At 42.6% G+C, this 25047-nt stretch overlaps 1 protein-coding gene across 2 annotated transcripts in view; it reads right to left on the reverse strand.

The window, feature by feature from the left end:
- Positions 1-8038: 8038 nt before the first annotated feature.
- GRID2 (glutamate ionotropic receptor delta type subunit 2) overlaps positions 8039-25047 on the reverse strand; it is a 997067-nt gene continuing 980058 nt past the window's right edge. Inside the window, exons 15-17 of one of the 2 annotated variants that reach the window (XM_048508855.1) lie at positions 20264-20504; positions 17838-17892; positions 11038-11150 (exon numbers count right to left, since the gene is read on the reverse strand). In XM_048508855.1, coding sequence (XP_048364812.1) covers positions 11149-11150; positions 17838-17892; positions 20264-20504 — 298 coding nt within the window. In that variant the 3' untranslated portion in view covers positions 11038-11148. Of the gene's footprint in view, positions 11151-17837; positions 17893-20263; positions 20505-25047 lie in introns of both variants that reach the window. The other variant, XM_048508854.1, reaches the window with a different exon arrangement.

Here is a 25047-nt window from a genome sequence, read left to right on the forward strand (position 1 = left end):
GGAAGGGCTTCCTTTGCTGTAACCAGCAAAGGAATTATCCTCTAGAGTGCTATCTATTTAAAAATGTCTGATTTGCGTGGCACCAATACAGTGTCTGTGCAGCGACGTGGTCGCATGGCTTACACAGAATGTTAGTTATGAGGATAAAATGAGGAGAGAAGAATGGTTCCTCATTGTAGGGGAAAGGTGGGCTATGAATGACGCAAGTAAATAAGAACATAAGAACATAAGAACAAGCCAGCTGGATCAGACCAGAGTCCATCTAGTCCAGCTCTCTGCTACTCGCAGTGGCCCACCAGGTGCCTTTGGGAGTTCACATGTAGGATGTGAAAGCAATGGCCTTCTGCGGCTGTTGCTCCCGAGCACCTGGACTGTTAAGGCATTTGCAATCTCAGATCAAAGAGGATCAAGATTGGTAGCCATAAATCGACTTCTCCTCCATAAATCTGTCCAAGCCCCTTTTAAAGCTATCCAGGTGAGTGGCCATCACCACCTCCTGTGGCAGCATATTCCAAACACCAATCACACGTTGCGTGAAGAAGTGTTTCCTTTTATTAGTTCTAATTCTTCCCCCCAGCATTTTCAATGAATGCCCCCTGGTTCTAGGACGAGAGAAGAGAGAAAAATTTCTCTGTCAACATTTTCTACCCCATGCATAATTTTATAGACTTCAATCATATCCCCCCTCAGACGTCTCCTCTCCAAACTAAAGAGTCCCAAACGCTGCAGCCTTTCCTCATAAGGAAGGTGCTCCAGTCCCTCAACCAGCAGGCACTGCCTGGCTGTTGTGGGTTTTCCATGCAGGTGAAACATTAGGAACAAAAGCGACCAGACCACAGCCACACAGCCATGAAAACGCACAACAGCCAGTTGATTCCAGCAGTGAAAGTCTTAGATAACACAAATAAATGAATGACATGAACACTAAAAGTCAACATGGTTCCTCAAAAACAAGTAATGCCAGATTGACCATCTCTCTCTCTCTTTTGATAGAGTGACAAGCTGGGTAGATGGAGGGAATGCTGTGGATGAAGCGTACCTTGATTTCAGTAAGGCTTTTGACAAGGTCCCCATGGTACTCTTGAAAAAAAGCTAGTAAAGTGGGCTAGACAATGCTACTACTAGGTGGATTTGTAATGGTTGACCAACCAAACCCAGTAAGTATTATGGATTCTGAGCAGTGGTAGGATCCAAAAATTTTAGTAACAGGTTCCCATGGTGGTGGGCTGGGCGGGGCACGACGGGGGCGTGACCGGGCATTCCGGGGGCGGGGCATTCCTGGGCAAGGCTGTGGCAAGGATGCAGCCGCTGCGCCGGTCCTTGGGCAAGAAACGAATGCACGCAGGCGCAGGCTGCCACGCACGCCGGTGCACCTCCTGCTAGACTGCTTCAAGTTCTGCGCACTACTGCTGAGAGGAGGGGCATAACTAAGGCAAAAGTCACGTGGCAAAATCACCAATTAATAACCCCCTCTCGGCACACACAAATAATTAGTAACCTACTCTTGGGAACCTGTGAGAACCTGCTGGATCCCACCTCTGATTCTGAGACACTGGCTGCAGGTGAAGCAGATTTCTTAAACCATGTTGGCTGTAGACATTTCCCCTGTTGAAGCAAGAGGTGGAATTATACTTGCGTCCCAGGAAGGATTAGCACTGTTACTGGAGTTTTCCCAAGTCATGGTTCATTTTCATGTATGGGAAATCTTCAGTAATAGTCTTGGCCGGGTGTCTTGGGCAAAGGACTGTGTTTTTTTATTTCTGTTAGGTTGCCAAGTGGCCAGAAGGGGGAAAAAGTTTATTGAACAGAGATTTAAGGTGAAAATGAGGCAGCCAAAGCTTTTCATGATATGGAGGTAAAAAACACCCAATAAATAATATCTCCTTAGTCATCTGTTAAGGAGACAGGACAGTTTCCCTCCTGGTAGTTTGCAGCCTTACATTCTGCCAGCATCACCCCCTGCAGTATATAAGTGTCATCAAGTCACAGCTGACCTACGGTGACCCCCATAGGGTTCTCAAGGCAAGAGATATTTGGAGGTGGTTTGCCATTGCCTGCCTCCATGTCTTGACTCTGGTATTCTTCTGAGAGGCTTGGCAGTAGGCCCTGCAGAGTATTGACTGCTTACCACTGGTGCTCCAGGGGCTCACTGCTTGGGGGTTAGATTGGACGGGCGGGGAAATGGGGGGCTTCTGCCGAGCCCCGTGGAGCATCGGCGGCTTACCGGCAGGGTTCTGCAGGGCCTAGCTTGGTTGTTGGAGGGGTGGAAGTTGGCGGGTGGGGGAATGGGGGGCCTCTGCTGGGCCTTGTAGAGCACAGTATGTGAAATACATCAGGAAGTGCTCTGCAAATTATTGTTGTATTTCAGGAACATTACAGTTCTATCTAAAATCCATTGCCTTGGTGCAATCTTCATATTACTTTTTAGAATGGTCCTTGCATCCTATTCCCCATAAATATATATTGGAACATGACCCTTTTCACACAACCAAAACAAAACATTTTGAGGCAGGAAATAAAATGTTTCCTCTGTCCAATTCCACGTGGTTTTTACCCCAAATTTTTAAATTTCCATTCCCGCCTCAAAATGTTTTACATGCATCCTGGATTTTAGTGATTCTTTTTTTTTTGAAAATGTTTTCACTTGCTGTAGGATTTCTTTAAAATGTTTCCCATACCTCTCTGCTGTCCCTGGACTTCCTCCTTGGTGCCATCTTCTGAGATCGCTTCATCATCTTGCTTATTTGTTTTCATCAGGGGTTTTTTTGACGGATATATTTGAAACAATGAAGACATGAACTGTGGAGAATCGTAGTATGAGGCTGTGAAGCATCAAAGTTATGAATCCATGGAGAAGTAATAATGAAATGGAAGACTCACAAAATGTTAGCCAGGAAGCATTTCGAAGGGGTGAGTGTGAACAAATGGTGGGGGGATGTTTTGCAAATGTTTTCAGTGAGTGTGGAAATGGCCCCCCCTCTCTCTCTCTCTCTCTCTCTCTCTCTGTGTGTATACATACATACATACATATATACACACACACATACACATATATACATATATGTATATATATGTGTATGTGTATGTGTGTGTGTGTGTGTGTGTGTATGTAGGTATGAAGGTATGTAATTTGCAGATATTCACTTCTGCTTTAGAAATGAAAGACCAAATGCAGAAAAATAAAATATTTTGGGGGAGTTCTGCCCTCACCATTTCTTTGAAAAAGGAACAGGATCTCAATTTTAAAATTAAAACTACTAGATGTAGTACTAAAGCGCCACCTGCTGTCTGCAGGAAATTTAACAGGCATAACAAACTTCTGGTGAGAATTTTTCCTCCTCCACCCCCGAAAACACCCCTAACAACTTACAATTATACTACAGCAGGGTGAATTCTTCTCCAAATGGCCATCTTTTTATGGGGGCTTTGATTACAGCTGGCAAACTGTTGGCAGTATGTAAACATTAAAGAGAAATAGCAGCTTGCTTGCAACAGATACAAACAACCTTGATTTCATTTTGTGCATGTCTACACTTAATTTTCTTTTATCTATTCCTATATATTAAAAGCTTTCCCTTTACAGCTAGTACTGAGGATCTTCCCTATCAGTTTCTGAACACACACACAAACCAGGAGTTTTTCCAACTGAAAGGAAGGAAGGTAAAGTGACAAGACAGGAAAAATGAACAGAAAATAAAATGACATAGACAGTAGTTGTCTTCTTTTTCACTTCTTTGTATCTTTTTCTCATTTATTTGTGTGAAACAGCAGCTTAGGCCCTTATCAAACTCACCTACTTTTTAGCACATTTAGTGATTTCTGCAGCACAAAATGTGTTTAATTCAGATGCATTTTAGAGTAAATTGCTTCACTTGCAACTGCAGGTAGTGAATAGCAGAGCTGGAAAAGTCAATTGCCTAAGACACAGGAGGCCAATTCCAGCCAGTACTATCTCCTGACTTTCTACAACGAAAGGTTTGTCTTGTTAACACATTGCATGTATTCCCCGCAAGACACCATTCATTGTCTGCACATTCTGCTGTCTCCTCAGATGGAAGATGGGCTGGTTTACGCATCAAAACAACAAGAGAGATGAAACAGCTGCCAACAGCTTTAGAAGCAAAACAACTATTCCAGGGGGAGGAAATCCTTTCTTCCCAATGCATTTTGATACAGTTTTCCCCCCTCAAAATAATATAGTTAATAAGGTAGTTGAATCTGCTTAACCGCTCAGTTCTGGAGTTCTCAAGTTTTCCTCTTCTCAGTGTTTCGGAAATCAAGGCAGCAGTAGACCTGCATAAGAATACTGACTCATTAAACAGAACCAAAGTATTTAAAAATGCATTGGGAATGCAAGATATATTTTTTTCTAGAAAACTGTCCTTGTTTTTTCTCAGCTGTTGACATATACCTTAATCATTTAATGACTTCAGCATACAGTGTGGACTTTTCTGCGTGAAGCAGTTGTCGTAGATTATTCCACCCACAAATAATGTTCATATTTTCTCCTGGTGTTTCCAACATATTTTTAAGTGCAATTGTTTCACATCAGGGTGTTGACAAAAAAGTGACCCCCCCATGCAGATATGAACAAGTCCTTACATTATCAGAGCTGTGTTAACATGGTTGATTTGTACTTACTTCGTGTTCTTAAGTTACCTGCAATGGAAATTGTGTTTCCTAGCTGTGCCTTGCCTAGCTCTACCACCAGATGGCAGAGGAGAGCCCCATTCTTCCTCTAGGTTGCTAATCCGCAACGGCAACCAAGCAATGCAGCCTCCTGTAACACACAAACTGATCTCTTTGTAGCACATTTTTCTCTTCCATAAGCAGCCTGATCTAAAGCTAGTTAAAACCAGAATATTTTGACGATAGCCCATTTTCAGGAGTTATCAGGCAGCAGCCCCTGGATCCTATACATCAGCTATACTTGCAATAGTGCCAAGCAGGGAGTTGCTGTAGATTATTCACAGTTGAGTCTAATAAACAGCATGCAGAGCTTGCTCTATTTTCTCAGATGCTGTGAGAAAAGCATTTGTGGTTCGCAAACCACATCACCCATTTTCTTGTGCTGCCGTGGCTAATAGTGAAAGCAGAAACTGTGCCAGGCCTGGCTCTGCTCCCACCCGGAGTGGCATCTGCTGGCTGGAGCCAAGATCACACCTGCACTTGCTGTTATCTGTCTATGTTAATGGGCCTTTCTGTCTTAATCGCTGTGCTTTGCAACATAGTGAAGTTGGCTTCCTCAGCCCAGCCCCCCCTTCCAGCCCGGGCCTGGATCGGAAGACTTGGGACACATAACAAAGCTATTCTCACCTTGTTTTTCTGTTGTTTCTATTCAACGGTGAGAAGATGGGTGGGGGGAGAATGAGCGAGGGAATGTTTGGGAATAAATGGGTTGGAGTATTTATATCATGTAAGTATTTTCATGAACATTATATAACAACATTGAGGCTTTTCATTGATGTTTCAGTGTTTTCTAAACATTTGATGTGGCAGTTTTGCTGATTAAAGTTGAAGGTATTCTTCTTGCTTACTTTTAGAACTCACTCTCTCTCTCTGTATGTGTGTGTGTGTGTGTGTGTGTGTGTGAAAACTCCCAAAGAACAAAAGCATCCTGCTTACAATTATTGTTAATATTTCCTCCCAGAATCCCGTTGGGCTCAGGGACAGAAGCATGTTTTTGTGCCACAGCGATGCTTTGGGGAGAAGACGGAGATGCCGTTGCCTGAATCTGCATAGCAACTCTGGTCCCTGGATTTCCTGGGGCGGGGGGGTCTTCCATACAAGTATAAACCAGGATAGACCCTGTTAAGTAGCCAAGATCAATTGAGTTCAGGATAGCCCGGGCTATACAGGTCAAGCATACACCAATGTACCGGTATGGAATGACTATTAGTCATGATGTCATTTTGCCATGTATGTTTCTACAGGAAACACATCCAGCTGGTAGCTGAGGGCACTGACCTTTTGAAAGTATTAATAAAAGTGAGTGGATGATTTTAAACGAAGGCATACTTGGAGAACAAGAGTAAGTTGGCTCATTTTTTTACTTAATCACATTAAGCGTTCACTGGATTCATTCTCTGCATGTTGTCACTGACTTTTGGGGGCTTCCTCTTGGAACTGGAATTCTTGCACGGCGCTTGTTGATTTTGGTCCTCTTGCAGTAGACAGCCAATAATTCTCATCTCTGTAGATGGCTTTGTGCAAGGGGTTCAACTTGTGAAGGATTCCTGATCAATGAATTCAACACTAGAAAGGTACACTGAAATGTGACCCCTCATATGCAAGGCGGTACTAGTGAAGATGAAGGTTTGGATCCTATGACTCTATTTCCCTTCTGCTTCTTTCCAACAGCTGTGGAAGCTTTCCTCTGCTGCGGCACTCAGTTCTTTTGCCACTAATTATTTTGCAAGGAGCTCTTATGCATGCAGATGTGCTAGCGATAAAGGTACTGGAAGCCACAGTGGAGGAAATCATCCTCTGAAGGTAATGTTCTCATAGGACTGTGGTGGCGAACCTTTGGCACTCCAGATGTTATGGACTACAAATCCCATCAGCCCCTTCCAGCATGGCCAATTGGATATTCAAAAATGGGGCTGATGGGAATTGTAGTCCATAACATCTGGAGTGCCAAAGGTTCGCCACCACTGTCATAGGATCCAAGTCAAAGTTTCCAATCCCATGTTTCCCTTATGCCTATCTTGGGTCCTAAGATGCTTTGGGGAAAGGTGGCTATTATTACTGTTATTTTGTCACTGTTACTGTCAAGTTGTCATCAAGCTGCAGCTGACTTAGAGTTACTCTGTGGGATTTTCAAGGCTAGAGATATTCAGAGGTGGGTTGTCATTGCCTCCCTCTGCCTAGCAACCTTGGTGGTCTCCCATCCAAAATGCTAACCAGAGCTGACACTGCTTAGCTTCTGAGGTCTGACAAGACCAGGCTATCCTGAGCTAGCCAGGTCAAGGCTAGGTGGTTACACAATTATTCAGAATAAATAAATGTATCGCTAGACTGTCAGGAGTGAATTTGTCAGAACCAGTATTTGGAAGTGGGGTGCGTAACTCTTCCCCCACTAGATGATTCTTTGATTCAAACTGATCCTTATCTTTCAGTTTTTAAATCTTTACTCGCAGCTAACTTTAAAAACTGAAGCCGTTGGAGCCCGAGTGAGAAGAGGCGCAAGAATGACCTGGTCTGTCCATATAAGGCTGCGGCTCTGCCTCCTCCCAGTAGCGGAGCTATAAGGGGACGTGGGGGGGGGGGGGCTGGGTTGCACGCCTGGGGGGTGCACACCTGGGGGGGCCCCAGCAGAAAATCGCCCTGACCTCTCACCCTTCCCCCTGTGGCACCCCGCCCCTGCGCCGTCCCCACTTACCTTAGTTCAGCCTGAAAAAGTTCAGGCTGAAAATTAGCCTGAAAAGGGTCCTGGTGGGAACTACACTACCCAGGAGACCCTGTGAGCTCTAAGATCTCCTGGGTAGTGTTGTTCCCACCAAGACTTTTTTCAGCCTGAACTGAACAGGCCTGAACTTTTTCAGCCTGAACTAAGATAAGTGGGGGGGGGAGACATGGGGGATTGGGCAATGGTGGGGGGGCACGGAAAACATAGAATCTACCCTGGGCGCAGTTTGGCCCAACTACACCTCTGCCTCCTCCGGCTATGTCACATGCTCACACCAGCAGCTGAACGGCCCTGCCCACACAGGGCTGGATTCTGAGACCACGCCCACCCCTCTCTCTGCCATACTCCCAGGCAGCAATGGTGGCCCAGGAAAACGTCAGTCATGCTTTTCAGGGGAGAAATGGGAGGTACAGGAGGAATTATGCTCTTCGTGGCTCCCTGTTGGCCCTCCTTTTCCAGTATTTCCATCTCTCTCAGTCCTACTATTTTGGGGAAATGAATGGGTGACGTCATACGTCAACTTCTGCCTTTAGTTGACTCCCGGTAAACATGCATTAGAATCCCATAGAACTATGCTTTGCAGCCGTGACACCTCGTATTCATTTGTGACAGTCTAAATAGGCAGAGAGGCAAGTTTAGAAAACAATTTTATTAGACAAATTATTTAGACAAATTATACACAGAAAGCTCTGCCACTTGTAACTGAGGCCTCGGAAATGTGTTTCGTATATCAGTATAATAGGCAACACATTGAAATAATTGGTTTATCACTAAAGTCACCGCAACATCTGGTATATCCCTATAGCTTGCTGTAAAGAAATTTCTGTCTGTCTTTTTTATTTTTTAAAATCGGTTGTGTAGGAGCTCATTAATGTTACAAGGGGAAACAAGTTGTGCATGCTTTTAAACACTTGTACCCTGGAAACAAAGTGGCTTTTTTTTTTTCATGATATGAAAATTGTTCTGCCTTACACAGTAGACAATATTATGAAGATTTTATACAAAAAACAATGACAGTACAATGCTCTCCCGGAACAGAATTAAGCATCAAAACAGAATAGATCTGAAGAGTATACCTTGAGACGTTCTCCTAAAGCAGATCACCTAATTGGTTCCTACGGTCAAGTCATAGCCACAGAATTGAGTTAGGTTAAAATAAGTATTAAAAAAAAAACACAAGATAAGTTGGCTTGCTTTCTACTTAAATCGCATTTTTAGTTTTTAAGGATTACAACTGAAAGCTCGTTTTATGTTCTAAACAGGTAAGATAGTTAGCTTCAAAAATTCCAGAGTGCCAAAGGAGGCACTGTTTTCGTTGTCATCAGTAGACTGTTTATAGTTCTGTACAATTGGCACTCACGTCAAAAATACATCTATAATTGAAAACGTAATAAAGACTTAATAGCCCATTCTTTTTTTCTCCCCCCCCCCCTGCCCCAGCCCCATTCATGGAGTAAGATAGGATTGCAATTAAGGCCACACCAATATTTTGCAACAGCTCCCCCTCCCCAATTCACACCACGCTTGCAATAATTGATGGTATTGATTTTGTAAAAAAGATTGATCAACCTTCCATGACCTGTTTTTCAAGCCCTCGGAAGCTAAAATCAGCTGTCCCTGGATGTGTTTTGTACCTAAAAGTATCACCCATTTTTGCCAAAGCAATTAGAAAATAAAATGGTCAATGTTAATCTTTATACACAGCTGAAAAGCCAATGCAAAAACTTAAACCAATGAGTTACACCTGGGTACCAACATTACATTGCCCTGGATGTCCTAATTTTAAAAAGCACAGAATATGCTCCATCAAACAATGCAAATTAAAATAACATTAAAGCACCCTGCCTTTTCTGTGAGAAAAGTTCCCCTGCCCCATACATCTTTCCAGTATACAACACATTTTTTACTAAAGCTTTATTAGACAAATTGCAGTAGCATCGGCTGCAATTTTATAGATATATACATGAGTATGCATATACATATACCAAAGTGTGTATATGTATATATATACATGTATGAGTTACTAATTTATTTAACAGAACAGAGGCTTCTGCCATATGATACAGTTTACTGTACATAAGAAAAAAAACCCTTTTAAACACTGTACAATCACATAAAGATTGTATGCACTGTTGCAGTGCAGAAATAGATCTAACTGTAGTCTTTACTGGCATAGCAATGGCTTCTTGAAATCCTACAAAAATTGCATTCTCATATTAGGTGGCCTGAATGGTCTCTCCCTTCTCTTCCTCCTTTCTTTCCTTTTGTTTTCTGTAAAAACTGCACGGTTTGCCTTTGGTCCACAGTTAAAAAAAGGACGCACGACAGCACTGGAGCACTGAATGAATGCAGCAGAACAAAGACTGAAGTTATTGCAATTATATCATACTTAAAAGGAGAAATAACCTCTTATCTTTGATGCAGACTTGCGGCGCAATCCAGGGTGGGGTGGATGAGCCACTGCCGAGGATGACACAGCCACTGTGGGGCCCCCCACTTTCTAATAAGCTTTCTGTGCTGTGCCCAGCAACCCAACATTGACGAATCCCCTGTCTCCAGGAAAGCACCCTGTGCGGCACAGTGGGCTGCACCACCATTTTCGCTGGCGTAAGTTTGCACCGAAAAGCGGGGGTGTTCCCAGGCTGAAAGGGCTCGGGAAACCTATTAATGCCAGCTGGGTCCATGGGGATGCCCCCTTCAGCACTGGTGCCAGATCTTACAATGGAAGAATACTGTTGCCATGGCTGCGCTGCTTCCCACCACCGGCATAAGTGCCCCAATGCTGGCATAAATGCCCTTACATTGGTGCAAGAGGCTTTTATACACGGACCAGAGTCACACTGCCTCCTAAGCCCTTTCAGCCCCCCTTTGTTGTCTGCACTGCCAATGTCCGATTCCTATACTTCAAGTATATGAAAAGTGTATTAACAGAATATTGATTGAATGACTGGATAAGTTTTTCTTTAATTGTGGCTCAGATTGCATTTCCTATATCACTTGTTTCATATCACTTCCCCTGACCATAACGAGTTTGTTTCAATGTTGGGGCCATGCTACATTCTAGCGAACTCTTACTCCGGAGTCACAGCAGTTCAGTCAGTGAGACTACTCAAGAGGAGCTAGGTTGAAAATCGCAGCCTCAAGTAGTACCAGAGAGAAAGTGAGAAAGAGGAGGGGGAGAGGAAGGATAGTGAGTTGTTACTAATACTCCTGATTTTCTTTTTTAAAAAGTTACATCCATGTTAGTCCCACAATATCACAGCTGCTCCTTGCAAAGGGAGTCCTAAAAAGAAACAGTGACAAAACGCCGCTCAAAACTTTATATGGAGGTGCCTCGGTCTGGGTCGTTACCGATGTTGAGCCCTAACGTTGGAGTTGGTTGATATGGAATTGAGGACATTGTTTTGATGGGACTTCTGAAGAAGCCCCCGTTTGGTGCCCTGTGCCTGAAAGGGCCAGTTCGGTGCTCAGGAACACTGCCAAAAGAGAATCCAGAGGCGGCTTTAGCTGAAAGTGTACGACTAAGAGTCTGGATCTGTTCTGGAATGAAGGTTGTGGTAGTAATATGAGTGTTCCTGAAATCACTTATTTGCTCCAGTGCTTGGCGTGTCGGTAAAGTATCAATGTCCAGAGGAGTCAAGTCAATGGATGAGGTGGAAAACTGTTTATGGGGGCTCTCATCATCTGTGCAGAGACTGTTCACGCGTCTATGGAGATGCTCCAGATCGATTTCTTTGTCATCCTGGATGAAGAGAAAACAAGGAGAGAAAAGACAACTCATTTGTTGTTGATAGAAAAATAAAATAAAAACAAGTGCTCAAATGGAATAATCTGGTTTTGTTCAGATAAACAAAGCTTGCTAGACTTTCCTAGGCTCAGAGGCCCAAACTGTCCTTTGCCAAACCATTTGCCAAAGTGTGAAGAAAACATACAGGCAAATATTAAGTTAATTTACAACCACGTAGGTAGGGTGTAAATATCTGTGATAATTCTTTCCTGCAGGCTGGAACCGAATGTAGAAGGAACAGAGGTGCAATTTCTCTTCTAAAGCATCCATCTCAGAATGTAGCATCTTTAGCTCTTGGCTAGAGATGGTACAGAGAGATGCTTAGAAGGAAAGTGGAAATTAGGAGCTTGGATGCTCATGATTCAGAGCAATGACACATGGACAGCGATTTCTTTTGCTTAATGAAAAGGAAGTGTAGTGTAGGCTTGGATGGTGTTGCAAGAAGGGTTGTGAATGCTGTCCATAGATCACACTACAATTCTCATATGGTGTATTTTGCTGTCTCCTATCACGGTATGGTAAAATAACAGTGATGGCATCCCTACCCCTGCTCATGTCCCTGTCAACTCTAAAAAGACTATGAATAGTTAAAGGACGTACATGCTAATGCTAACACTTTGACTTGACATAGCAAGGCCTCCCCTTCCAGTCACCCTGGCTGAGACTCCCGTTTATCTGTCATTGGTGGCAGTGAGTGTTCCGCAAAAATCAGTAGCCCTTTCCACACATGCAGAATAATGCACTTTCAATTCACTTTCAATGCACTTTGAAGCTGGATTTTACTGTGCGGAATAGCAAAACCCACTTACAAACAATGGTGAAAGTGGATTGAATGTGCATTATTCTGCATGTGCGGAAGGGGCCAGTGTCTGTTTTCAAAAGTGAACTGTTTGGGTCAGGTATTTACTGGTCCTGGACTACTATTTTTGCTCTCTTTGAGTAGATGAGCTTTGGGTATTTGTGACCAGTACCATTGTAACAATCTCTGCAAGCAGATCTTCAAAAACCATTTGAAATTCCTGTATGTCAGCACCAGATTTTGAAATGTTAGAAGAAGAAGAGTTTGGATTTATACCCCACCTCAAGGTAGCTTATAAGCTCCTTTCCCTTCCTCTCCCCACAACAGGCACCTTGTGCGATAGATGGGGCTGAGAGAGTTCTGGAGGTCACCCAGCAGGAATGTAGGAGTGCAGAAACACATATGGTTCACCAGATAAGCCTCCGCCACTCAGGTAGAGGAGTGGGGAATCAAACCCAGTTCTCCAGATTAGAATCCATCTGCTCTTAACCATTACACCACACTAGCAGTAACTTTTAGTTGCATATATAAGCACAGTATTTAACTTTCAGGAAGACCAAGGCCTTAAGATTGCCCAGGCTTTGGTTATTTAATTATTAAAAGATTTGTATCTTGCACTGTTCAGAATTTGCCCATAGCTGACACCTATGGAATTCACTCTAATTAATCCATTCCTCTTTGCAAAATGTGGAATTCTCAATATGAGTGGGACAAATAGGTCATCATAATGTACAACTATAAATTTAGATGTTTGGTGCCTTTTAATGAGAAATATCTCTGTCTCTCTCTTGCTATCAATCTCATGCAGTTTGAAATATCCACCAGCAAATGGATACATGGATTGCTTTGACAACATACTTTTGACTGTATTTGAGTTTAATGAAAACCTATTGGTATGCTAGACTGGTCAAGTGTAAATGATAGATCAATAAGTTTGAAAAACTGGTGTGTGTATGTATGTGTGTGTTTACAAAAAGCTGGGTTTAAGGAATAGATTACAAAGAGATTTGCTCTTCTAGGTGTTAAAATGAAAATGCTTGCCCTTCAAAAAGCTACATCCAAAGAATGGATATATTAATTTTGTTACCGCAACAGCATAAAACGTTCATGGGGCTTTCGTGGAGCTCTTCCTGCTGCTGATTTTGTCCAAAGATTATAGACCGACCAGAATTCTGAACATGGATCTCAGACATTTGCAAGCCAGATGCCAGTTGTCTGAGCTGACTTAAACCACACATTGATTATTTATGTATATTATTATATTGATAACCTGCCCTCCTCAGCCGAAGCTGGGCTCAGGTTTACATATGAGATTAAAAACAACAAACGGTCCCAACAATATAAGATAAATTAACAGTAAAACCTAGTATCTACACAGATGGTGGTCTATTGGATATCCAAAGGTCCCAGCCTACTATTTATTTAATCTCCGATCCTGACATAATTCCTTCTCAATTTATTGGGGGAGTGGGGGGCTGCACAAATTGGAAATGCATAAGGTGGAGTTAAAACAAGATTGCAAAATAAATTGCAATGAGTTAACATGACTTTGGTAGGCCAGCAAGATGAAACAAATCAGGCTAGCGAATAGCCTCAACCGAAAGCCTGGTGGAACATCTCTGTCTTACAGGCCCTGTGGAACTGATTAGGGTCCTGCAGGACCCTGCTGTCAGCTGATAGAGAGTTTCACCGGGCTGGTGCCAGGAACTTTGGTTGAGGCGAACCTAATGTCCTTGGGATCAGGGACCATCAAGAGGTTATTACTGAAGGACTGAAGTGTCTTTCGTGGGCAGCGGTTTAGCGGTTAAGAGCAGGTATACTCTAATCTGGAGGAACCAGGTTTGATTCCCCGCTCTGCCGCCTGAGCTGTGGAGGCTTATCTGGGGAATTCAGGCTAGCCTGTGCTCTCCAGCACATGCTGGCTGGGTGACCTTGGGCTAGTCACAGTTCTGAGCTCTCTGAGCCCCACCTACCTCACAGGGTGTTTGTTGTGAGGGGGGGAAGGGTAAGGAGTTTGTAAGCACCTTTGAGTCTCCTATAGGAGAGAAAGGGGGGATATAAATCCAACTCTTCTTCTTCAATACGGGAAGATATGGTTTTGAAGATATGAGGGCTCCAGACCACTCCAGACCTTGAAAGTCAAAACCAAAACCTTGAATATGATCTGGAATTCCACTGGCAACCAGCACAGGTGTAATGTGCGTTCTCACCATTGTCACGGTGATGAGTCTCGCTGCTGCATTCTGGGCCAGTTTTCATTTCCGGCTCAGACTCAAGGTCAGGCCCACATATAGGTGAACTAATAGAATCACCACAGGAGTGGGTGGGAATAGAAGGACAGAAATTATCAGACAGAACTAAAAGCAGCATCTCCAAATTACTTGGAAAAGTACTTTTTAATGAGTTATTTCCTATTTACAGTTGTCACTGGGAATCTGATATAGCCTGCTGTTCTTGTTACTGGCCTTTCAGCATGACTAGGGCTTCTGCATATGCAATATGCATTCTTGCAATTTCTCGTATATGGTTCACAAGTCTTCGTCATGGATCTGATTACGTCTTGGGACCGGGTGGAAGACTGAAGACACTGTTATGCTTGAGTATGTCTTGCAACATTTTGAAAGTTGATGTGATTAGGGCAGTGGTGGACTCAGATGTTATGAACTTGGCCATGCAGCAACTGGCCATGCTGTGTGACCAGCCATGCTGGCAGGGAGCTGATGATAGGACATCTGGAGTGCCAAAGGTTCGCCACCACGGGATTAGGGCATTGGACTAGGACCTGAGGCAATAATCTCTCAGCCTAAACTACCCTCACAAGGTTGTTGCCGTGAGGATTTAGTGGAGGAGGAGGAAACAATGAGAAAAGGGGGTGGGAAAGGGGTGAAAAGCGGGATATAAATAAATGAATAAGAAATAATAACAACATTGGGGTGATGTGTGGTTTCCGGGCTGTATGGCCGTGTTCTAGCAGCATTCTCTCCTGACGTTTCGCCTGCATCTGTGGCTGGCAACTTCAGAGAATCCTCTGAAGATGCCATCCACAGATGCAATGCTGCTAAATACAACTACCAGTGATTCAACCATGAAAGCCTTCGACAATACAATAACAACATCTTTGCTTTCAGGGTTTCAGACTCTACTTTTGGTCACTAATCAGTCCATATGACTAGCTATACTTTGTTCTGAATATCCATATCTTTAAAATAATATGTTTAATCTAAGTTAGCTAAGTGCCATGGTTGCCACACTTAAAGGGACACAAACCGCCATGAGATAAACTATTTGTATGTAGAACTGCTTAGGTGGATAAAGCTGATACTAACTATATCAGTGTAGCTCGTCACTCGTGTGTGTGTGTGTGTGTGTGTGTGTGTGTTTCAGATGTAGCCACTTGTTCAATATCAGTCTGTGTCTCATGCAAACAACTTGCAATATGGTGTATGTGGGATTGTGCGGTCCTTATAATTTATGGTCAGTTGGTAACTACAATGCATTAATAACAAGAACAAAGCTTGAATGTGACAGATTGCAACATTTTAAACAATTAGTTGGTCCAAAACAACCTTTTAAATTTAATCTGCATCTGATGTAGATTAACATAATCTCACAAAAGTTTGACTTAAAACCTGTATTTTGTTGAAAATATGCATTGAAGACCCACGTCATTACAGAAATTTACATTCTTAACACCTGTATTAGTCTTGGTGAAATCCATTCATTCTTCTTGGCCACCACTGATGTCTCATCAATGTATCATTCTGTGACTGCTGAGATGTCAAAAGACTCAGGAGTGATATTGATTGAACTCACAATATTTCACACATTGACTAAAGGTCTGACAAGTGTGAGAGATTTGCATTAAAGGAGTTATTCCTAATTAAACGTAAAGCAATAATTGTGAACTAAGATGCAACAGGTAACAATAGTTAAAAGTTAGAATAATGATCTAGTTAATTGGATTTAACTAAATTATCAGGAAGTCTGAAATTAGATTTCTGGACTTTTCCTCATTCTCATTTTTCTCACTTCTAAGTTCCTGTTTCTTTAGGGGGAGGGGTTGGTTCTGCTGCTCGTGTTTTGCTGTCTGCAGTGGTCAATTTGTCATCCAACAGCTTAAAACGCACTGTATTTCCCTGCAAAGTTAAACTGCAGGCAGAGGCATATCGAGGGAAAATGGAGCCTGGGACAAAAATTTGAGTTTTACGCCTCCCCCCATGGGCAGCCGCCCTCCCCCACCATGACCAAACAATGATTTTTTACACTAGGCCGTTTCAAAGTCACCATCACATTATAGAACATGCCCCAACTCACAAATCTGAACACAGCAATGGGCCATGCCACACAGCAGAAATAACATTTTTTGAAAATGTTTTCAAAATGCTTTCAAAATGTTTTATTACTGCTGTGAAAACATTTTATAGTGTTGTATCCAGTCCCCCCAATTGGGGGAAACAGTATCACTTTCAATGTTATTTAAACTAGCGACCCCAGATTCTCCCTTGTATGGTGGATTTAAAAGGAGAATCTGGGCTCCCTAGTTTAAACAAGTGATGCTGGAATCCACCCCCAAACAGCATCACTTTCAGTGGTGTTTAAACTAGGGAGTCCAGTTTCTCCTTTTAAAACCACCTTAAAAGGAGAATCTGGGGTCCCCAGTTTAAACAACATTGAAAGTGATGCTGTTTGGAGGTGGATTCTCCACCACCCTGAAATGGCATCACTTTCAATGTTTAAACTGGGGACCTCAGATTCTCCCTTTAAATCCATGCCGAAGGATGTGGATTTAAAAGACGAATTTGGGGAAGTTTGGGGGGTGTCTGCTGTCAGGGGTGCAATTGTTAAGCTAGAAGCACCAAACATTCAGAGTATCTTCAGGAGACCCTCCTGATGGTACCACCCAGGTTTGGTGAAGTTTGGTTCAGGGGGTCCAAAGTTATGGACCCTCAAAGGTGTAGCCCCCATCTCCTATTAGCTCCCATTGGAAACAATGGGGGATGGGGCACTCCCTTTGGGAGTCCATAACTTTGAACCCCATGATCCAAACCTCACCAAACCTAGGTAGTATCATCAGGAGAGTCTCCTGAAAAATCTCTGAAATTTTGGTGCTGCTAGCCTAAAAACTGCGCCCCTGCAGGCCAAAAACAAAAAACACTAAAAATACAAAAATCCCACAAACGATCCTGCATTTTTTGCGCCCCCCCCCCCACAAGGGGGCAAACAGGAGCAGATGCTAATTTTTTTGCCGTCAAGCATTTCCCCTCTAATCAACCTGATTACAAAATGCATTGTATGTCTGCATCCTCAGTTCCTTCTCTGCAACACCTCTCCCATCCCCTGAAGATCCTCTGAAGATGCCAGCCACAGATGCAGGCAAACATCAGGAGAAAATGCTACTAGAACACGGCCATCCAGCCCAGAAATCACACAACACCACACCCCTCCCATCATCTGACTGGGATATAAGGACTTGGAGAGCTACATTCCAACTCATATCTGATGAAGGGAGCTCTGAAAGTTCAATCCCTGAAAATCTTCTTGGGCCCTTAAGATCTACCAGACTTGACTATAGCTGCCATTATGTCCATGTAAGAACATTTTTAGTTTCCTCTGTTTAGCTCTTATTTGGTTCCCTCTTTCTTATTTCACTCAGTTTTTCAAATTTGAAATGTTGCAAGTCTCTTCAATGTCACGACTGAGCCTGTTACATCCCAGAATGATACATTATCTCAGCTGATGTCAGAATGAAAAAAAAGGAAAAGCTTAGGAGTGATATTCTCCCAAATGCCACCCCGTGACCCACACTTTGACCCCTGAAGACATCAAAATGAGACACCACTCACAGGATGGTTTGTGCATAGCTCCATAAAATGACTGTTCCTCTTCTTTCACGGGTGCCTTGATCAACAGTGAAATATTCAACAATGCGGACATTTAAATTATCACCAGGCTTCAGGGTTTACATCCCACTGAGATTAATGGGGACAGGTCACACTTCTCTCAGAGCTATTGTTTAAGGCTGTCTGCAGACACAAGCAGACATGACTGCATGGGTTACTTTGGTTCACAACTGGAAAGTTATCTGCACAACCATAAGGCAATTTTTCAGTACGAAAAAAAGAAAGGAGTGAAAAGAAGCTTGCATTTTGGATCACAAGGCAGCCCCTGGATATGATGGCCCAATATGACCTCCAATTTGGGGCTCTGGACGAGCCAATGGATTTCATGGATAATCAAAATGAACGTTAAGAACATTAGTTCATCACCTTTGCAGCACTGAATGAACCCTGTACATTGGATAAGGCGGGTATTCAGCACATATTTTAATTCAAAGTCTCATTATAAAATGAAACTTTGCAGGATAACCTGAATGCATAGACTCAGTTGCCAGCCTGCAAATCGTGCACTATGTCATTAGAAGAACACTTTTACAGGGTCTGTTTGTTTTCCCCACATTTGAAATGTTCAACATTTGAAGTGACAAAGGGGCCTTTTTGCCCTCAGGAAGTAAGTCACAAGGATAAAGTTTGTACAAAGTTTTTCCCAAGCAACAGTCTTAATAAATCTGAACCTTAGACTGATATGTACTGTCACACGTTCCCTTTGGAAGCCATCTGACTTAACAACAGAGACACATTTGTGTTGAATAAATGGCAGCACTTCCTAAAATGAGCAATTCAAAAATTTAGATCAACATATCAAAATAGGCAAGAAAGCAATGCTTTAAAATAAACACTTTCAGTGCTGTGCAAAACCAAGCATGAATTTACACTGAATGTGTAGATGATGATGAATTTTGTAAATACATCCCATTCTCTAAGAGAAAAATACTTAGATGGGATGTTTCAAATGCAATGAAAGCACCTAAGGGCCATTTCACGCATTGTATATGAGCAAATCTGGGTTTGGCACCATACAAGAATGAGAGAGGGGGACTCAGTGAATTGCAGCTCACTGATGTGTATGCACAAAACACATTCCACTGCATTCACTTTAAAAGTATACATTTGGGACATCTTTTGTGTGCCCCCCCAAAAAATGTAAAGTGTGAAGCAGTCCTTAACAGGACTAAGGACATTAAAACACTTAAGAGATGCCTCTTGTAGTAAAGATAATCCACAAAGGTGTTGTCCGGAGAACAAGTAAACCAGTAAATCCAAATAACCACCCAATTAGTTAACCAAACCAAAGAAGTGTAGCTCTTCTTAAACAAATTTTGTAACAACAAATGTATTTTGGAAATGAAGGAAGTTTTTAGAAAAAAAAATTGTGATGTGGCTGGTCACCAAACAGTCCCACGGTTTGGATCCATAACTTGGTATACTTACAATTATTTGGTTCCTTGCCTACATTGAAAGACACTGAGAAAAATCTGCTTTGATCTTGATTTCCAAGTTTTTTGAACACCATCAACTTGGTTGCCATTGTTCAAGCTAAGTCAGTGGTATAACAGCTGAGACGTATTTAGACATTTAAGAACACAATACCGAGTTAGTAAGCTTAAATCACACTGATTTCAATGGGACTTGGGAACGCATAACTTTTTCTAGATTGCGCCCAAAATATTTTGAAAATTAAAGAACAAACTCTTGTAATGCAGGTGAGGAATCATGTGGAAACAATGCTAAACTTCTAGTTAATTATCTCATGTTTAACATTATTTAGTTCAGCAGTTTACATTTGCATAGGTGGCTATTTGAGATGTCAGGGAAGTGTATGATAATTCATACTTTAATAGACAAAAGTTATCACTCCTTGTTGAAAGACTGTTTCTAACAGCCTTTTTCCATCCCTTATTTCTCTAATGTACCAGGACAAAAATGACTTTAAAGTGAGCAAGCGTACCCCTGATTTACAGGTTCACTGCTTGAAATTTGACACTACTGATTAATCAACTAAAGCGATATTTGTTCATTTACTAATTAAACTGATCTCGATCTTAGTTCCCAGACAGTAGTAGAAAATGGATTTTTATCAAAACTAAGAAATTATGGTTGATACATTACTAATAAAGCTCAATTATTATCTCTAAAATTCAACAGAGAATAGTCACCTGCAGCAGCTATTGTTTATTGTGCATTTTAAGTCCCTATGAAATCAATGGTGCAAAGTACGTCAACACTGAATTGGACTTTGCTGTGATATCGACTTCTTCTTGAGACAAATATATTGTTCACATTCTGGTGGTTAGGGAACAATGCACAACATTTCAGAAGACACATTTTCCTTCTCACCTCTAATGTTATGATGAAATGGAAGGGTCTCATACCTCTTTTGAAGGAACCCGAGAGCCTTTTCTTTTATTCCACCACGTTTCCAACATTGCAATTAAACAGGAGAGAACAATCCCAGCTGCCAGTATGCAAAATACACCCGCAAAGCTCTTAATGTCCAAAGCTCCTCCTCTGTATTTGGGGTCCACAGAAGAGTACAGGTCACACTGGCCGTTCTTTGGCCACCACTTATGTTTCAGTAGATCCATGTGCCCATTTTGCTGAAGTTCTAGAATCCTTGGGGAGAAACCACAGAATTATACCAAAGCCTGTTAGCAAAATATGCATACATACCCCTCAAAGCCCAGACTATCAGAAGAAACCCAACTTTCTCAAAAGTTACAAGGCTGCATCAAGAACAATAGACACATGATAAATGTTTTAAATGACCAAACAACTTGCATCTATGCTCCAGTCTACATTGCCCTCAGTTTTTTTTAAGCACATGAAAATTATTTCCACATAATGATTAAAATCCATTGCAATTGCATGTCCTTTGAAACCACTGGAGCATAACCATGTCTCACTCTGTGCCCAATGCTAGGATGTGTCACTTTAAAGGCTGCATGAGTAATCTACCATTGCTGCCGACACAGCAGGAAACAGGAGGAAAGCTTGACGAGTGCATTGCAACCCAGAAAACATAAACAGTGTAATGGGGAAGAACAGGGCACCAATGCTCTTTCAGGACCCATCCTTACTTTGATTGTGCACAGTGAACACTCAGCAGAAGCAGGATTATGCTAAGCTTTGCTTGGCATGAAAGACACCTAGAGCCCATTATGCAGCATGGGGTAAGGGTTAAGAGCAGGTGCACTCTAATCTGGAGAACTGGGTTTGATTCTTTGCTCTGCCGCTTGAACTGTGGAGGCTTATCTGGTGAACAAGAGATTTCAGCTTGTTGCACTCCAACGCACATACTGCCAGCTTCGGTGACCGCCTGGGCTGATCACAGTTCTCTCCAGGGGGGGGAGGAGGAAGGAAAAGGAGATTTAAAAGCCCGCTTGAGTGTCTCCTTGGTGTGACACAGAAGGGTGAAATCCTCCTCCTCCTCCTCCTCCTCTCCTCCCCTTCCCCTCCTCCTCCTCCCAATAACATTCCTAGCCCACAGTGCCTTCAAAGAGGTAGGATTGCCTCATGTTTCTGCATGTTTTAAGCAGCGGGGAGGTGTTCCCTACCTGCCGTGATGGCTTGCCTGCTGCCTTCTCCAGTTCCAGAGTTGCTCCCTCTCAGAGCCAAGAGCTTATTTTGCCCCCCCCACTCCCTTACAGGGATCCCTGGCATGGCACTTTCTCTAAAAAAATACAGAAACAATAAAAGCAGCAGCACCGCTATTGATATAAGGGAACCATCAATTATCATGGCTTAAAAAAGACTTCACCCCCCCACCTCCCCAAAGACAACTTTTGCTCTTGGCTTTTGACAAGAGGCTGACCTACCAGACAGCGGTAAGCCTGAGCTTAGAGGTTAACATAGGGGTTTCCTCACTCTCACTAACTGCTGGGCTTCCAGGATCTTTGGCGCCATGACTTGGATGGCGTCAGTACAAGGACTTTCCTTTGTTGTGGGCAGAGCGCCAGTGTATAATCGGCCCACTGAATTGTCCCTGTATTGTTGGATGAGTGCACATTGCTTCACTCCACGGAGTTGACAGGCATGATGGCTGTCTGCAGTAGGGGTTGGAGACGTTCTGAGAAGAAAGATAACCAGCTTCCCCTGAGCTGCTTCATACACTTCTGGCTACAACAAAGAGCCAGGACTGTGAGCATTTGCGCTCTAATTAAGGCACTGCATGGGCTAGCTAGAACCCTTTAAAGTCCTGTTGCTGAAGATGCTCCCATGAAAATAAGCTGGACTTGAATGAACCTTGTCTGTTGTTTCCATTGCCTGTGCTTTTGTTCTAAAGAGTTTCAGACTAAAATTGTTTCCCATGTAATTCTTTAAAATCACTTTGTGTAGCAGCCAAACATTAATGGATTTGTGTCCGTTGTACGAAACATAGCTAGTCTTTCTCTCTTTTATATTTTTTTTTCAGCTGCATAATATTTATGAAATTCTCCTTAGTAAAACTGATGTTCTATTTGCCAGTATAATTCTTAATAACATCTTTCTCAGCAGAAGGCATTTGTGTGTAATGATGCAGAAACATTAAGCTTCTATTTTGAATGGGGATGGATTCCTAACTGGATGCCCACTAATGGATTTTCATGAATCTGAAGATCTCTTCCCTTACCATAAAAATAGGCAGTCCTCAGAAATAGGGATTTTTATAGCTAAGCAAAGGAGTTGCAGACATGGGAAGAGGTGATTAAATCTTTCATTTGCAGAAATTATATGTCAAGGCCAATCATAGTAGAATCAAGGTGACTTCTGTCTTTTTTTTTTTTAAATGAGGGATGGAATCCAAACCTTGCACTCTTTATAATCAGTGAAATGTCCTTTAATATTTTAGATGTTTAATAGAGGGAGCTAACATGTGCTAATCTACTGCCTGGCTCTGCTGCTGCCCAATTTGCCATTGATTTTCAAAGGGTTTTGAATGGGAGAATAATGGAGGACAGTTTGGAGGATAATATTAGTCGCTGAAAGCAGAGTTTTTAAAAAGGTCCTTAGGCAATGTCAACCTTAATTTGCAGTCAACTTTGGTCTTTGTAATATGTAAACTCTCCACAAGGTGGCAGGCTCTGCACAAAAATACCCAACAGAATCACCGCACTAAGACTCCAGAGCTGTAAATCTATCAGGCTTCCCACCAAGCAGCAAACTATCATCAGACTTTAAATATAGGAGCTTCTTTAAAAGGGTGGAGTTTTTTTCCACAGAATTCTTATGATGGGAAGAGCACGCCAAGGAAGCTCGATCTAAAGGGGTGCCCTAAAAATCCAGTAATTGCCTTTGTGAGAGTGGCGAAGTGGACCAAGGGTATAAATGGAGCATGAACAATTTTATAATTTGTTTGGTAATTCTAGTGCATCTGATGACATCACTTCTGGTTTCTACTGTGATGTCAGTGTGATGTCAGTGGGCTGATATGACCCACCTGCCAATTTCTCCCAGGGTTTGGCAGCTGCAGCCTGGCAACTGTAGCTTGACACAATGAGTAGGTTTGTGTGTGTGTGTGTGTGTGTGTGTGTGGAGGGGCTTCTGGAGGTCAGGAGCAAATACAGCCAGCGTTGGAGTAGTTCCACCAAGCTCTCTGCTTTTTCAATCTTTGCAAGTAACCTATTGTTATCATGTCTTGCTGCTATAACAGCCCCCGTGCAGCAGGGTAGAACTGCTCTGCTTGCTTTACCATGTGGCTAAATCTGTACATGCCATGTCGTTATGCGTTTGTATCTTCAGAATAGTGTGCTTGTTAAGTAGCGCAGATATTTCAAAGGGAAGGTGGCATTATTAGGAATGCAAACAAAGCCGATCTTGGGCTTATTTAAGACAACAAGTGAACAAGAATGGTAAGATTATATCAACTTCTCTTTATCTACTTATATACATTTCACCAGAGTCAAAACTGTGCTGGAGTGAGCCACAAAACTCTTTGCTGGAGGTGGCTTCGGTGGCATGTAATACCAGGACCTGCTAACTGGAAGGCATTTCTTCAGCTGCTGCTTTTTCCTTGTTGAAAACTAATGATGAGAGGAAGTGACAGAAGTAAAATTCTCGTAAAATGACTTTATGGAAATCCACATGAATTGCTTTCTATGAGAGGCAAAATCAGCTCTCCTTGGCTGTTGCAAGGTGCCGGGAGGCTGTGCGGCTGTGTTTTTTGCTCTAATGTTTTACCTGCACCTGCCAGCTGGCATCCTTTGAAGCATCTTATGGTAAGCCATGGCTGGTTCTTCCCGTGACAGGACCTCCACAAAGGTGCCAGCTGTGAATCTGGGCAAAATTTACGGGTAAAACTACAAATATAACCCGCACAACCTGGAAAACACACAACACCCAGTTGATTCTGGCTGTGAAAGCCTTCCACGATAAATTAGGTCCTAGTTGCAACAAGCCAAAAATGGTTTGCATTAAAATTTTGGTTTTGAATTCTGGCCCCAAAGGGGTGCACCCAATACTCAGATGATCAGTATTTCCATGCAAATGAAACTGGCGTTTGCTGTATCTTTGATCATGAGTACTAGGAATGAAGTGGAACTAAGTACAGTTTCAACACAGTAATATGGATGTAAGCATGCTATTTACAATACATCTACCAACTTCTCTGGGTGGTGGTTTAAACATGCCTCTTCTCTGGGTTGGAAAACGTTGAGGCTCCAGGTTCTGTCCTCATCATCTCCAGTTTATAAACAAGAACCACTTTGTAGATGATGTATAACTGCCTAAGACCCCGAGCCTGCCAGTCTCCAGTAGATACTGACCCTGACAGAGCAGGCTCAGCCTTCCTTACGGAAAATAATGAATTTTCAAGCCACTTTCCACAACTATTTTGCAAGTGGATTTTGCCGTCCCTTTACAACTTCAAAAGGCTTTTAAGCAGTTTGAGGGTACATATGAATTCTTGTCTTGGAATGAGCCTCTGATTCAGAATAAGGCAGCATGTGGATGCTTTCAGTCTTTAATATGATTGGGGCCATTATTCTGACATTAGATGTTATTGTAGCAGCTTGCTGTCACAATGCTTGCTAAAGCTGACGCCTGAAATAAGCTTTTCAAAGAGCACCACAGTCCGTAGAAGCGCGACTGGCTGGACGTGAACATCCTCCTCGACCACATCATAACAACATGGTCCAAAACGATTTGGCATCTACGTGCCCATTGAGGCAAAAAAAAATGA

This window comes from Sphaerodactylus townsendi, linkage group LG10, assembly GCF_021028975.2.
Source record: "Sphaerodactylus townsendi isolate TG3544 linkage group LG10, MPM_Stown_v2.3, whole genome shotgun sequence".
In the NCBI taxonomy this organism is placed as follows: domain Eukaryota; kingdom Metazoa; phylum Chordata; class Lepidosauria; order Squamata; family Sphaerodactylidae; genus Sphaerodactylus; species Sphaerodactylus townsendi.